This window comes from Alnus glutinosa, chromosome 8 (genome assembly GCF_958979055.1).
Source record: "Alnus glutinosa chromosome 8, dhAlnGlut1.1, whole genome shotgun sequence".
Taxonomy (NCBI): Eukaryota; Viridiplantae; Streptophyta; class Magnoliopsida; order Fagales; family Betulaceae; genus Alnus; species Alnus glutinosa.
In genome coordinates this window covers 4009974-4026664 of record NC_084893.1, presented here as the reverse complement: position 1 = coordinate 4026664, position 16691 = coordinate 4009974, and the positions used below count along the sequence as shown (strand labels likewise).

Sequence of the window (16691 nt, the reverse complement as noted above, 5' to 3'; positions counted from 1 at the left end):
ACTCACAACTCACACCTACCAACTCTGGTCGACTTCTCCCAAGATAAAGCCGAGGGATCGAAGCCTTCCATTAGCCTAAACAAAAAAGAACATCACCAATCCAAAAATGTTGCCGGCAACGATGATCGGAAGTAGTGCACTAACAGGTATGTGGGGCGCAAATATCGGCTCTACCATAGCCAGCTTCATGTTTGTGTGGATGATCATTCGCCAATATTGTCCTTACGAGCTTCGCCGCTTCTTTGAAAAATACACACGCAGACTTACGGGCTACTTCTATCCCTATATTCGGATTTCCTTCCACGAGTTCAGACGAGAAAGGCTCAGGCGTAGCGAAGCCTATGCAGCTGTTGAGGCATACCTTAGCGCCAACACTTCCAAGAGCGCTAAAAGGCTCAAAGCTGAGATGGGCAAAGATAGTAGCAGCCTGATGTTGAGTATGGACGAGCATGAGAGAGTCACCGACGAGTTTCAAGGCGCCAAAGTCTGGTGGCTGTCAACCAAAGTCGTTGCGTCCTCAGCAACGAGGTCCACGCCATATTACCCTGAGCCGGAGAAGAGGGTCTACAAGCTCACGTTTCATAACAAGTACCGTGAGATTATCACTGAGTCATACTTGGAGCATGTTCTGAGTAGGGGGAAGGAGATTCGAGTAAGGAATAGGCAGAGGAAGCTCTACACAAATACTCCTGCTCACAGGTACTTTCCCAGCCACAAGCAAACCATGTGGAGTCATATCGTGTTTGAGCACCCGGCAACCTTTGAATCGATGGCGATGGAGCCGGAGAAGAAGCGGGAGATCGTTGAAGATTTGTTGACTTTCAGCAAGAGTAAGGACTTCTACGCAAAGATTGGGAAGGCGTGGAAGAGGGGTTATCTACTCTATGGGCCACCGGGGACAGGGAAGTCGACGATGATTGCAGCAATGGCTAATTTGTTGAACTATGATGTCTACGATCTTGAGCTCACGGCAGTGAAGGACAACACGGAGCTGAGGAGGCTTTTGATCGAGACGACCAGTAAGTCTATCGTTGTGATTGAGGACATTGATTGCTCACTTGATCTTACTGGTCAGAGGAAGAAGAAAACAGAGAAATCTTCAGATGATGAGAACGAGAAGTTGGGAAAGGAAATTGCCAAGAAAGAAGCAAAGGAAGAGGGCAGCGGGAGCAAAGTCACTCTTTCAGGGCTGTTGAACTTCATTGATGGGCTGTGGTCTGCTTGCGGGGGAGAAAGGCTGATTGTTTTCACTACTAATTATGTGGAGAAGCTGGATCCGGCACTCATTAGAAGGGGTAGAATGGACAAGCATATTGAGCTCTCCTACTGCAGTTTTGAGGGGTTCAAGGTGTTTGCAAAGAACTACCTGGATCTTGAAATCCATCCCATGTTTGATGCTGTTGAGAGGTTGATGGGGGAGACCAAGATCACCCCTGCTGATGTTGCGGAGAACCTTATGCCAAAGTCCCCAATGGATGATGCAGAGAAATGTCTATCGAGCTTGATACAGGCTCTTGAGGAAGCGAAGGAAGAAGAGGCGAAGAAGAAAGATGAAGTCGTGAAAGAGAAAGATGCATCCATGGAAGATGCTGTCCAGTCTCAAGTGGACGAAGAAACTGAAAAACCACTGTAAATTAGAAATGCTCAATTTGGAAATAATAATTTTCGCCTAAAATAGTTTTCGTGAAAAACCATTATGAATTATTAGAAATGCACAAGTAATTGATTCAATCATTCCTAATAATAAATCATGAAAGTCAGGAAAGGAGATAGAGTCAGCTGGCGACATTGGCTAGCAAGAGGTGATAGCCAGAGATGGTGGTAACTGGAAACGGTGACCGGAGTTGGTGGCCGGAAAAATTGTCGAAATTGGTAGCAGCCGGAGGCAATTGGCAACGGTAGTCGGAGATGAGCCTTTAACAACAATGAGCCAAAAATGGCCACAAAATAGGCCGAACAACTTGGGCCAAATATTCGTGCCAACTATGAGCCTTAAATGGGCCCGAGTTGTCAAACAAGACCAACAATGACCAAATAATTAGGCCGAAAGATAGGCCACATAAACCAAATATATCCAACTTGACCTCTTTCTTTCTAAACCATTTTTTTTTCATTAGATAAACGACGTATCGTTTAACTCTGTTGAACTCACCTAAACGATGTGTCATTCACAATAGAGAAGAACAAGAAATTTATTTGGAAAAAGTACACATACTCTACTCCCTCAAATTACTACCATAGTGTTAATGTCCCCCTTCCAAATTCTCCAAATTATCAATTGTGTCAATATTTCACCCCATTCTCATTTATCATAATAGCTTGCCACAAGAAAACTTCCTAAACAAAACTACTTTCACTTTTGTTTGAAATGGTAAAATAGAATTCTCCTTTCTTGAAACGTAGAGAGAGTTTTCTTCCAACAGGTATAATAGAGCCGAAAATATTGTAATATAAAAAACTTTTATTATTTTCTAACTTGCATACATAATAATTTTCTTTTCCAAACTTCACTTGCATAATAGAGCTAATAACAAAGCTAAAAATAGTACCATATCATAAAATACGTCAGTTTTAGTGCATTACTGTCCATTTTTTTTTCTTCTTCTTATTCTTCAGGGCACTAGATATAAGGTATATACCGTATATTGCTCCAATGAACGGTCAAGATTGAATTCAAACTTTCTTGACCGTATCAGATGGCTAGCTAGGATTTATTCTTTTTAAATTTCTTTTGTTTAAGACAAAAAAGAAGAAGTTATTCACGAAAATGGATTTCAAATTAAAGTGACCTATCTCTTCAATGAGTAAACTGCATAATATTTTTAAATGACGAAATTCAAGAGAATTATGAGACCTTTCTAATAAGGCAATGTAATATTCATAAAAAAGTAGTTCAAACTCTGTACATTACATTACATCCAGGGGCAGAGCCAGCTTTTAGGCTTTGGAGGGTAGTAGGAAAAAAGACCTAAACACTCTAATTTCAAAGGCTTCATTAATATATAACTTTATCCTTAGCTAAAGGAGCCATTTTTGCAAAAGGCAGTGATACTATGCAATTAACATCCTTTTCGCAAAAGGTAGTGAAAAAAAAAAAGACCCTAAATACCTAATTTTTTGTAGTGAGACTAGGGGGTGTAAACGCGAGCGAATATTAACCGCCGCATCCTCTATCCGCACATGCGGATGTAGTTAACAAAAATCACTATCCGCATATGCAGACGCGAATAACGATTTTAAAGAGGTATGCGGATACAATTATTATCGCTTCCACATACTCTTTATATATAACAAATATTATATTTAATAAATTCACCAAAATGACATTATTTTAGTGTTTCATACCAAAATGACGTTGTTTTAGACAGTAGCGGAGCTAAGAATCTATCTTAGTAGAGGCGGAATTAAGACGTGTAGAGGAAGATTTGCTAGTATTGTAGTAGCGTGTAGAGGAAGATTTGAGACGAGTCAATCATTCATGATGTCTAATTTTTGTTTTGGGTTAGATTTTCTTAGTTTAATATCAGACCAAATTTGAGAGTAACTTCCATTTTTTAAGATTGCTGTTACCGTTAGGCTAAACTGTCTTGATTTTTTTTTTTTTTTTGAGCAAATACAGGGGAATAGATATTTTGATTTAATTTCTAGGGTTTTGTAGCCTTGTAGGGGCAGAATAGAGTTTGGGTTAAAAAATTAGATGATTTTTTTTTTCAAACATTTAGGCCGGGCAAGCGCCCCTGCCAGCCCTCCTTTATCTCCGCCACTGGTTTTAGAGTAGGTATAGGTTATGTTTACATTGCTTTGTTGGTTGTATTGCTTTCTCATGTAACACTTGAGCAAAAAGATAAAAGTAATGTGAAATTAATATATTTTTAAAAGATTAAGGTTTAAAAAAAAAATTAAAACGACCCCAAAACACTAAAAACCAGCTTAAATTATTTTCGAAATAGTTTAAAATATGTCCTAATAGACTCAAAGAATGCCCAAAAGACTAAAATAAGCTCATTAATTAATATGCGGAAATCGAATAATAACCTAATTTTATAATCCTAATAACCACGCAGATACGATTAGTAAAAACATTACACGGATACATATATATAAAAATGAAATTCACATTTTTTGAATATATATATGCGAATATTACAAATAATCACATCCGTATGTACACCCAAATCAAGAGGCATTGGACAACCATGCGTGGTTAACAATCTTAAATTGGTATATATATGGGCATAGTCGTCACATGGCCTAAATTTGTAATTATGAGTTTTGTGATATTTTTATCTGTTGTTTGTAATTATGTCTTTCTTTAAAATATAATTTGAGAATGCCTAAAAAATGAAAGATAATTTAAAGATAAAAAAAATAATATAATATAATATAATATGCACCACAGTCGTTCCAAAATTTGTCATCTAGCTTCTTTGCCAACATGCCTCCCTCTCGTCTTCTTCTCAGATTTTGCTTGAAGGAGATTCCTTAGCTAATAGCTACCATTCTGGCTTTAAGCTTTAAACAATTCCAGCCTTTGTGTTGATTGGTCTTCTGCAGCTATTATTGATGTTCTTTTTCATTCTTTTTTTTTTATTATTATTTTTTTCTTTTGGTATGCAACTAAAGTTTCAAAAAAAGCTAGTCACATTTTGTTACCAAATGGGCCACTTCTCACTCCACTGAATGGAGGAGGGGCAAAAGTGGTAGGATGCGGGCTTAAAAAGGTCACGTGCGAACAGAAGGTAATATTTATCAAAGTTGGCTAAATTGGGAGTTCATTTGCCCTTTCTTGAATATTGGACGCCAAAATACAAATGGATGGATACTTCGGGGGATAAAGTGTTTTTTTTTTTTTTTTTTTTTTTTTTTTTTTTTTTTTTGGTAGTAAGAATAAAGAGTATAAAAAACCCACCTTGATTTCCTTCATGTTGTTCTCGGATATATCTCAGACAAAAAAATAAATAAATAATCTCAAAAAAGTTTACTTAATAAAAAAATAAAAAAGAAAAAAACACATCTAAACCCATGGGCCAACACTTCGTGCGCCATTTCTCGACCTTTGCTCTGCCTTGTACAGTGGATTGGTCACCTCTCGTGTAGAATACTTCAGATTGAGATTCAATGTGGTAATTTTTTTATTAAAAAAAAAAAAAAAAAAAGCAGTCTTAAGTCTTAGGGTACTCTTGACCTTAATTAAAATGGACGATAGAGATTGCACGTGACAGTGAGTACACAAAATATAAAATAAAAAAGCGGTTCAGATTTAGCTATCGAGGTGGTCGAACCACCTTTTTAGTCACGCAAAGTAGTTCGAAAGTGGCCGAATCATTCTTTATCCGCATAGATGGCTCAGTCATGCATCCCTCAAACATGGCCAATGAAACATTGGTCGAACCACCTTTTAGCCAAAAGAGAGTGGTTCGGTTACCTTCAAACTGGTTGATGGGTGCGGTTGAATCACCCCGATGGTTAAAGGAGATGATTTGATCACCTCCAAACTGGCCAAAGAGAATGGTTAAACCATCATGTGGCCACGCCAATGATTCAGCCACCCCCAAATTTGACGTTGGCAAGTTTTTTTTTGGCTGTCACAATCTAATTAAGTGTTCAATTTTAAATGAACAGCCTGATAAAATAAATTGCATCCGGTGGAATGCCTGTCTCAATCCAAAGTTATGGACAGGCCAGGATGACTGTAATACATCCCAATTGCATTCAACTATATATAATGGTTAGGTGAAAGAAGAAAGAAGAAATAACAAAGAAAGACCTTAATAGTGGCCAACAGCACTAGTCATCCACCAATATATTATTCGCCGACCGGAGGCAAAGCCGACTCCTTGAAAGAAAGGTCAAAAAGTTTGGCTCTTATTACATAAGGGAGAAGAAATAAAAAGGAAACACCCGAAGACCCCCTTGTTGACTTCTCTCATATAAAGCCGAGGAAAACCTTCATTACCCTGAACGAAAAAAAACATCAAGAACAAGAATCATACAAACATGTTGCCGGCGGCAGGGGCAACCATGATGGGGATCATGACTAACAAGCAGAGAAAAGGAAGGAGTGCACTATCAGGGATGTGGGCAAATATGGGCTCTACCATAGCCACCTTCATGTTTGCGTGGACGATCATCCGCCAATATTGTCCCCTTATGCTTAACGGCTTCTTTGAAAAATATACACGCAGACTTATGGCCTACTTCTATCCCTATCTTCAGATTTCCTTCCACAAGTTCAGGGGAGGAAGGTTCAGGAGTAGCGAAGCTTATGCGGCTATTAAGGCCTACCTCAGCGCCAACTCTACCAAGAACGCTAAAAGGCTCAAAGGCGAGATGGGAAAAGATATAAGAAGCCTGGTGTTGAGTATGGACGAGTACGAGACAGTCACCGACGAGTTTCAAGGCGCTAAAGTCTGGTGGCTGTCAGAGAAATGGCTCTACGCGATCACGTTTCATAAGAAGTACCGTGAGATAATCACCGAGTCATACTTGGAGCATGTTCTGAGCAAGGGGAAGGAGATTATATCAAGTAAAAGGCAGAGGAAGCTCTACACAAATACTTCTAATGACAGGATTCCCATCCACAAGCAAGCCATGTGGAGTGATGTCGTGTTTGAGCATCCGGCAACCTTTGAATCGATGGCGATGGAGCCGGAGAAGAAGCGGGAGATCGTTGAAGATTTGTTGACTTTCAGCAAGAGTAAGGACTTCTACGCAAAGGTTGGGAAGGCGTGGAAGAGGGGTTATCTACTTTATGGGCCCCCGGGGACTGGGAAGTCGACGATGATTGCAGCAATGGCTAATTTGTTGAACTATGATGTCTACGATCTTGAGCTCACGGCAGTGAAGGACAACACGGAGCTGAGGAGGCTTTTGATCGAGACGACCAGTAAGTCTATCATTGTGATTGAGGACATTGATTGCTCACTTGATCTTACTGGTCAGAGGAAGAAGAATACAGAGAAATTTTCAGATGATGAGAACGAGAAGTTGAATAAAGAAATTGCCAAGAAAAAAGCGAAGGAAGACGGCAGCAAAGTCACTCTTTCAGGGCTGTTGAGCTTTATTGATGGGCTGTGGTCTGCTTGCGGAGGAGAGAGGCTGATTGTTTTCACTACCAATTATGTGGAGAAGCTGGATCCGGCACTCATAAGAAGGGGTAGAATGGACAAGCATATTGAGCTCTCCTACTGTAGTTTTGAGGGGTTCAAGGTGCTTGCAAAGAATTACTTGGATTTTGAAATGCATCCCATGTTTGATGCTGTTGAGAGGTTGATGGGGGAGACCAGGATCACTCCTGCTGATGTTGCGGAGAACCTTATGCCAAAGTCCTCACTGGATGATGCAGAGACATGTCTATCGAATTTAGTACAGGCTCTCGAGGAAGCGAAGGAAGATGGGGCAAAGAAGGAAAAAGCAGCAAAGAAGAAACACGAAGACGGGAAAGAGAAAGATACGACCGTGGAAGATGCTGTTCAATCTCAATTGGACGAAGAAGCTGAAAAACAATCCAACGGATGATGCAGAGACATGCCTATCTAATTTAGTACAGGCTCTCGAGGAAGCGAAGGAAAAGGGAGCAAAGAAGGAAAAAGCAGCAGAGAAGGAACACGAAGACGGGAAAGAGAAAGATACGACCGTGGAAGATGCTGTTGAATCTCAAGTGAACGAAGAAGCTAAATAACAATTGTGAATTAGAAATAGCACAATTTGGAAACAATTTTCGTGTAAAATATTCCTGTGGCCAAGTGCCAATATGATGGGGTTATGGTTAATCGCTTGTAAGAAATACGAATATAATTTGCATTTTGCGCCAAAACAACATGCAGAAATCCCTGACAAGCAGCATCTCTAACACAATGAATTCGTCAAACGTGAGAAGAAAACAAAAACAATTGAAGAGTGCAGAGAATAAGAAAGTGAAACTGAAAAAAGAAAGAAAAAAAAGATGCAAATTAGTTACCTTTAAGAGGGAGGATGGTCCATTACAATAAACACAACAGTTTCTAACCTGATGCTTTATCAACAGACCCAACCAACCCAAATGCTCAGCCTCAATGGCACATCATTGTCATGAACACGAGATAAAAACTACATGGCTCGAAAATTTGATGGGGCAAATTTTATCAGTTACAATATTAGTTAATGGTTATTGTACATTGATTGGATGACTAACGAACTCCCAACGATACTCCTCATCTCCTTCAGAACTACTAGACAGCTTCCTCCTCTCTTTACGTTTCCTCAGACATTCCTCATCATAAACAGCTTCCCCTGGCCTACTATCTCGTCATCACTGTCATAGTCTGCCTCATTATCTGAAACTGCTTCAACAAACTCTTTTGCGGAATACCGTTGCGGTCTCTGTCTCCGCCGATTGCTACAGTCAATACAGATTACTCAATGCAGGGATGAGTTTTAACACATAAAAATAAAATCAGGGAAAAAAAAAAAAAAAAACACCTTCTATCCAATGCTTCTGCTTTATCCTCTTCCTGAGCATCATCCAAATCAGGTGATGTGGGAGATGGGGCACTGAAATTGTCATGTTGAGAAGCATGTGAAGCATGTGAAATTGTCTTGTTTTCGTCTGAGACAAAAGCAAGAATGATAACACAAGTCAAGAGTTTATCGTATTGGTATGAAGAAACATAAATCAGAGAGACACGGAGGGAAATAGTAAATCAATACGACTATATGCCTACGTAATAAATACCATACTTGGTTATCTTGATAGCCTCGTTGATGGACCGGTCATAATCATCTGCAAGACCATGGCAAACAATCAGATTTCATACATCCATCACATGAGAGTAGCAACAAGCAGTACAAACATCTTTCTGTCATGACATGGTCACCTTGCAAGCTTCGTCCAAAGAAAGTAGTGTCCACTCCCGGGCCCCCTTTTTTCTTTTCATAATTCCCTCTCATACTAGATACCTTACTCACAAGCCCATAACATAAGGGCTCTAATGATGCGTGTGTGGGGAGGAACATATATTCCAATAATTACATAGAATATGGTTTAAGGTAGAGCTGATTGACCAAAAAAATAAAGATACATCTAGATGACCCCTCCAACTTGAATTTAAGGTTTTGTTGAATTGAATTGCATATAGGCAGTACATGCGGTAATGAGATTGAACTGCATTTTGGGCTAGAGGAAGTCCAATAACATATGTTCATCCGATTAAATGATATAGAGACAGAAACAGGTAATCCAGATACATGCCCACCATGAGAAGCTGCCCCATCAAAAACATAGCAGGGGTATGCTGTCTGCCCAAAGCATTGATCGCATCCATCCAATTGTTCAAAGATGCAAAGAAACAGAAAGGAAAGGAGAAGGAAAATAGTTATGCAAAAGAAAAAAGGCAGAAAACTTCTGGGAGACCAATGTCCTCGCAAAGTTCCTAATGACAAACAATCCTCTATTATGGGATACAGCAAACCTATGGTTATGTTCATTAAGAAAACAATTAAGAGAATGGCTAGGTTGAAACAAAATTTCTGCGTTTGCTTCATCAATAATTTTATGCTGTCATTAGTTAGATTTAAAACTATGCAAGGTATCATATTCTGCCCCACAAAAGAGTCACTAGTGGTTAGAAAAAGACCCAAATTAAATAAGAAAAATGTATGAACAGTATGCTCTTACCAAAGGTATAGGTGACAGGTTTTCTGTCACGAAGGGAGCGTCCTGGACCAAGCCCATCCACAGTCAAAAAATTATCAAGAAGGAGAGCTTTGTAAGAAAATATAATCGAAAGCAGAAAAACGAAATGCTCGTAAGGCGCGTTACAACGTCGCTTTCCTTAAGAAATTATTTGCCCCCACCAGAAAGGTATGCAAAAAAAAAAAAGTTACAGCAAATATTTCTCCAGGATACAATGGAGCCCAGAAAACTCTGTTTGTTTTAATCTCGTTTTGCACTTACGAAAAATTATAACCGAACACTTTCAGATTTTTCTATTATATCAAGAGACAGACAGAGACTTTTTTAATTTTAAATACAAAAGGTATCAGAAAAAAGGCATTGAAGATAAAAGAAATTTTATTATTTCTTTTATTAAACATTGTACAGCAGTTATTTCTGTATATTTCTGATAACTGGACAGCAGTTACTTCTGTATAATATTGAAATAACTGCTAATTCAACCGTCCATAACTGCTTAAGTAACAGTCATAAACTGTTGTTTTAACAGACACTTAAATCTGACCATCAGATCAAATAATTGTCTATGATTGATTAATAATAACCATTAGATCGTTATTTATTAATCTCAACCATTAGATCAAATGTGATTTGACCTTACAATTTATTTATTTGATTGTCCAGTAAATCCAACCACTGGGTTTACCTAAGAAGCATCCTATGGTTTAAATTAAACCACTAGATCGATTGATCAGGACCATCCATAATCGAAAGGTCATGATTAGATCGCTCCGAGCTCCGATGCTTCGTGCCAAGTGCCAAGTGCGCCATCAAAGCGCCACTAGCGCCCTACAGCCCACTGCCACACGCGCGCGCGCGCGTGTGCGTCCGGTGCTTCGCACCGTACTAGAGTATACACCCAAGCATTACTTTAAATGCTTAAAGTGTGTTGGTCCTTATAAATGCCAACTTCAGTTTCTCTTTTTCCCATGTGGGACTATCTTCATTTAATGCTCTTTAACACCTTCCTTTTAAATCATTCCCAAGACACAAAATAAATATATATACATATTAATTTTGAAAATACTTTAACAAGCTTGTCTATGTTGCTTTTATTCAGCAACCTCTCTTTCTGCTGCAAACAACAAATTGATTCCAAATTTTCAGATAAATTATTGCCTCAACAACAGCAAACGTTAACATGATTTCCTTTCATTAAAGCAAAATAACTATTAGACTACACCGTCAATGAACATAAATCAAGAAGACAATGAATCAAATTGAGAAGGTTTTGTTCCACAACTAGCTTTGAGTACCTTATGATCCTTCTCAATCTCAGGAAGCATGTCTATTATTACGATCACAAGCCTACGATAAAAAAAGAATCATACAAGCAGCCTACGTGGAGCTTAAGCAAAGCATTTTTCTTTTTCTCTCTAGACCCTTCTAGAAGCTCACAACCGTTTAGCTGAGCTGTAGATATTCTCTTTTCTTGTTAGAATGCGCTGGCCCTTGTATATTCGCTTAGATATTCCTTTCCGTTTGTATTTTTGATTCCTCTGTAATCCTATTTATACACACACAGCCTTAGAGCTTCAATACGACGAGAATTAGTTTTTCTCCATTATTCTCTGTTTTCTTGTTATGGTATCAGAGCCCTTTCTGAAATTCTTCAGAAAATTTTCTTCATGTCTTCTTCTTTCTCCATCGAAGACTCTTCTCCTTATCACCTCCACCATGGCGATAGTCCAGGGACGGTTCTTGTTTCTCAGCTACTCAATGGGGATAACTATCACACATGGAGTCGTTCCATGGTGATGGCACTCACTGCTAAGAACAAGCTTGGTTTTTTGAATGGCTCTCTTGCTAAACCAGTTGATGAATCCAGTGCAGAATATCAGGCTTGGCTTCGCTGCAACACCTTGGTCTCCTCCTGGATTTTGAATTCTGTTTCTAAAGATATAGCTGCAAGCGTCATTTATATTGATAATGCTGCAGATGTTTGGACTGACTTGAAGGAACGCTTCTCTCAGAAGAATGGCCCCCGTATCTACCAGATTCAAAAGTCCATTTCCTCTCTTTCACAGAATGATCTTTCGGTTGGAGCTTATTTTACAAAAATCAAAGCTCTATGGGACGAACTCAGTAATTACAGACCCATTCCTTACTGTTCTTGTGGATCCATGAAAACCATTCATGAGTATTTTCACCATGAGTATGTCTTTCAATTTCTCATGGGTTTGCATGATTCCTTCTCCCATATTCGCGGACAGATTTTGTTGATTGATCCTCTGCCTCCAATCAATAAGGTTTTTGCCTTGGTTCTCCAAGAAGAACGTCAACGTGAAGCTTCTGCTTCAGTGGGCTATTTCACCAACAATTCTGCTGCCATGCTTAGTAAAGTTGCTTCACCATCATCACATTCTGGTAAACCACAAGCTCAGCGCAAGGATAAGCCAACGTGCAGCCATTGTGGAATCATTGGACACACGGCCGACAAGTGTTATCGCCTCCATGGGTATCCACCTGGTTTTAAATTCACCAAGAACAAGGGAAGTTCTCACTCAGCCAACAATGTTTAGGACTCTGAACATCCGAAATTTCCTCATCTCTCCATCACACAAGAACAGTGCCAACAGCTTCTGGCTCTCATCAAACCAGTAGCAATCTCTTCTGATTCCTCACCTACTGCTCATCAAGTAGGTAGTTCCCCTCACCAGGATCACCTTTTCTCAAAGGTGACAGGTAACATCCTCTCCTCTGTTTTGAATAAGAAACATTCTGTTTTTTATTCTTCTCAAACGTTTACTGCTGCATCCATTTGCGTTCAAAAACGGCATTGGCTCATCGACACGGGTGCCACTGACCATATGGTCAGCTCTCTTACATTTTTCACCACTATCACCGCAGTAGTCTCTTCCTATGTCAACTTACCCAATGGACAAATTGCTTTGGTAACACATATTGGCACTGTCAAACTTTCTGATTCCTTGATTCTGACTAATGTTCTTTGCGTGCCTTCTTTTACCTTCAATCTTATTTCTGCCAGCAAGCTTCTTAAAACCATCCATTGTTGTCTCATTTTTATTCACAAGTTTTGTTTTGTGCAGAATCTGACCAACTGGGAGACGATTGGAGTGGCTGAAGAGAGAAATGGCTTGTTCTATTTGGTCCGACCTGCCTTTGTTTCATCTGTCTTTTCAGCTTTTTCCACTAAACATGTATCAGCAGATATTTAGCATTGTCGTTTAGGACATTTATCTTCTTCTAGACAACGTTTATTACATGCTTTTGTACCGACCATTTCTCTTAATCCTCAACTTGTTTGCACCATTTGTCCTCTTGCTAAACAGAAACGTCTTCCTTTTAATATTAGTGATTCTGTTACTGCATTTCCATTTGATTTAATCCATTGCGACATATGGGGCCCCTTTTCTGTTAAGTCTCTTAATGGTTCTTCTTATTTTCTAACTGTGGTTGATGATCATAGTCGATTTACTTGGGTTTTTCTAATGAAGCACAAATCTGAATCTTGTTCTCTTCTTCAGTCTTTTATTAATCTTATTGAAACACAATTCCATCTCAAAGTAAAAAATGTACGCGCAGATAATGGTCCAGAATTTTTTATGACTGATTTTGTTGCCTCCAAAGGCATTATTCATCAGCGTAGCTGTGTTGAAACACCACAGCAAAACGCAATCGTAGAGCGTAAACACCAAGACTTACTCAACGTCGCCCGCTCTTTACGTTTTCAAGCTCATCTCCCTTTATCTTTTTGGGGTGAGTGTGTCCTCACAGCTGCACATATTATCAACAGACTTCCCACACCATTACTCTCCAACAAATCACCTTTTGAACTTTTATTTCACAAATTTCCCACTTATTCTCATTTACGAGTTTTTGGCTGTTTATGTTATGCCTCTACATTAACTCGTTCTCGACATAAATTTGATCCTAGAGCAAAGCCATGTCTGTTTTTAGGCTATCCTTCTGGTGTAAAGGGTTATACCTTATTTGACCTTAATACCAAATCTCTTTTCATTTCACGAGATGTTATTTTTCATGAAACTATCTTCCCTTATACTCTCAATTCTTTTCGTCCTATTTCAGATGGTAACATTGTTTTTCCACTGCCTTCCCCTGATTTTTCTCATATGCAGTCCTCAAGTTCGGTTCCCACTGTCACTCCTCTTCCTCAAACTTCTCAGCCTGCCACGTCTTCCTCCATCCCTCCTACCCGTCGTTCTACAAGGGTTAGTCACCCTCCTGCTTATCTCAAAGATTTTCATTGCCAAGTCACCTCCTCTCCTCGTCCACTTCAATCCCTTCCAATGGTTGATACTGCAGGTACTAAATATCCTCTCTCCTCTGTTCTTTCATATCACAAACTTTCTAATGCTCACTTGCGGTTTAGCTTGTCTGTTGCTTCTGTTTTTGAACCACAGTTTTATCATCAAGCTGTTAAATCCCATCATTGGAGCAGGCTATGCAAGATGAGATTGCTACTCTTGAGGAAAATAACACTTGGATTCTTGTTGATCTTCCTCCCAATAAGAAACCAATTGGCTGCCGCTGGGTCTACAAAGTCAAACTTAAATCCGATGGCCAAGTTGAACGGTATAAAGCCCGTTTAGTCGCCAAAGGTTACACGCAATGTGAAAGTTTAGATTATCACGAGACTTTTTCTCCCGTGGCTAAACTCACATCTGTTCGTTTATTGCTCGCCCTTGCCGCTACCAAGCATTGGTTTTTACATCAACTTGATGTAAACAATGCCTTTTTACATGGTACCTTGGATGAGGAGGTCTACATGACACTTCCACCCGATTTTGCCAACAAGGGGGAGTCCAAAGTTTGCAAGCTTACAAAATCCTTATATGGTTTAAAACAAGTTTCACGCCAATGGTTCTCAAGATTTTCCATGACTCTTTTACAGCATGGCTTTCTACAATCAAAGTCCGATTATTCTCTCTTCACTCGTTCACAAGGAGATTCCTTCATTGCCTTATTGGTGTATGTGGACGATATAATCATTGCTAGCAATGATTCTGCAGCTGTTTCTCGGCTTACTCAGTTTCTCAACTCTCAGTTTCGACTTAAAGATTTGGGTGCAGCCAAATTTTTCCTAGGCTTGGAAATTGCTCGAAATTCTACAGGAATTTTTGTGAGTCAGCGCAAGTATACTCTTGAGATTCTTGAGGATAGTGGCCTTCTTGATGCAAAACCTGTTGCTTTTCCTATGGAAGCTAATTTAAAACTTTCCAAGGATACTGGAATTCCTCTTACTGATCCTACTCAGTACCGACGGCTGATTGGTCGCTTAATTTACTTAACCATCACTCGTCCTGATATTACCTATCCTGTCCAAGTTCTCAGTCAATATATGGCAAGTCCTCGTCAACCACATTTGGATGCCGCCTTTCGGATTCTCCGATACCTCAAAAAAGCTCCCGGTCAGGGTATCTTTTATCCATCACATTCAGACTTCAAACTAAAGGCCTTTTGTGATAGTGATTGGGCAGGGTGTCTGGATACTAGACGCTCTACTACTGGTTTTTGCATTTTTCTTGGTGCTTCACTCATTTCCTGGAAATCCAAGAAGCAACCTACTATTTCTCAATCATCTGCAGAGGCTGAGTATCGCTCCATGGCTTCTTGTTCTTGTGAGCTCACTTGGCTGCGTGCCTTACTTCAAGATTTTAATATTTCTCATCCGTTGCCTGCTCTCCTTTTTTGCGATAGCAAAGCTGCTCTTCACATCGCAGCCAATCCTGTGTTTCACGAACGGACTAAACACATCGACATAGACTGCCATCTAGTTCGTGACAACATTCAGCAAGGCTTTCTTCGCACTATGCATATTTCTTCTCAGCACCAACTCGCTGATGTTTTCACCAAACCCCTCGGACGTGTTCTTTTTGAGTCTCTACTTTCCAAGATGAATATATTGGATATATATATTCCTTTTGAGGGGATTATTACGATCACAAGCCTACGATAAAAAAAGAATCATACAAGCAGCCTACGTGGAGCTTGAGCAAAGCATTTTCTTTTTCTCTCTAGACCCTTCTAGAAGCTCACAACCGTTTAGCTGAGCTGTAGATATTCTCTTTTCTTGTTAGAATGCGCTGGCCCTTGTATATTCGCTTAGATATTCCTTTCCGTTTGTATTTTTGATTCCTCTGTAATCCTATTTATACACACACAACCTTAGAGCTTCAATACGACGAGAATTAGTTTTTCTCCATTATTCTCTGTTTTCTTGTTATCTATCTTCAACTTTTTTCCTAGCGAAGCCTCTGTTCTATTTTTACTTGAGAAAAGCTTTTCCTGCAACAGATGGGACAAGTTCAAATGAGCAACAACCGAGATAGCTTGAACGTTTTCTTAAGGCTACGCTTGGTACACTGGAATGGTGATTCCTTAGGAATAGGAATGGGTGTTAATAGGAATAACAAAATTTTCTCATTGGAATTGAATCAAATTTCCTAAAATATCCTAACTCTAAAAATCATTTCTCAAAAAAACCATTATATATATAACTTCATCACATGGTTTCCACCCTAACAAAACAATCAGGGGTGGTCACGGCCACCCCCAATGGTACTGGGGTGGTGCGACTAGACTACCCCTAATGGTACAAGGGCTAGTACGACCACCCTCGGTTGTTTTGTTATGGTGGCCAGCCACCCCCTTGGGATTGGTCGAACACCCATGCGATGAAGTTTTTTTCTTTTATTTTGGGTGTTCAGGAAAAAAAGATTTTTTAAGAAAATGCTATTCCATTCCTAGAGGATAGCTATTCCTCATTTTAGAAGAATAGTTATTCCCACCAGTTATGATTCGCAACCAAATAATAGAATAACTATTCCATTCATCTGTACCAAACATGCACTAAATTTTGCAAGTGGGAACAAATTTGAAATTCGCCTTAGTCTTATAAGACATACACATAAAAGAATCATCTTAACAAAATCATCTTAACAATCACTAATAGGCAAGAAACATTTTCCATGTCAAAGGTTTTATTTGACAAGCT

At 39.4% G+C, this 16691-nt stretch overlaps 2 protein-coding genes and 1 long non-coding RNA gene across 4 annotated transcripts; 2 read left to right on the top strand and 1 right to left on the bottom strand.

Moving 5' to 3' along the window:
* Positions 1-1691, top strand: LOC133875922 (AAA-ATPase ASD, mitochondrial-like). Its single transcript, XM_062314195.1, has one exon. It carries the CDS (start codon positions 107-109, stop codon positions 1631-1633), a length of 1527 nt encoding a protein of 508 aa, XP_062170179.1. The 5' UTR covers positions 1-106; the 3' UTR covers positions 1634-1691.
* A 4162-nt stretch (positions 1692-5853) lies between these two features.
* On the top strand, positions 5854-7772 carry LOC133875293 (AAA-ATPase At3g28580-like). The gene is made up of 2 exons (XM_062313385.1): positions 5854-7470; positions 7550-7772. Exons 1-2 carry the CDS (start codon positions 5998-6000, stop codon positions 7679-7681), a joined length of 1605 nt encoding a protein of 534 aa, XP_062169369.1. The 5' UTR covers positions 5854-5997; the 3' UTR covers positions 7682-7772.
* Positions 7773-7968: 196 nt separating this feature from the next.
* Positions 7969-9745, bottom strand: LOC133874630 (uncharacterized). Of its 2 annotated transcripts, none has more exons than XR_009901335.1 (4): positions 9656-9745; positions 8719-8761; positions 8461-8587; positions 7969-8377 (listed from the first exon to the last, which is right to left on the bottom strand). It is a non-coding gene; the product is annotated as an uncharacterized LOC133874630 (long non-coding RNA). The 2 variants fall into 2 exon arrangements; XR_009901336.1 differs by lacking the exon at positions 9656-9745 and adding an exon at positions 8856-8960.
* Positions 9746-16691: the final 6946 nt, after the last annotated feature.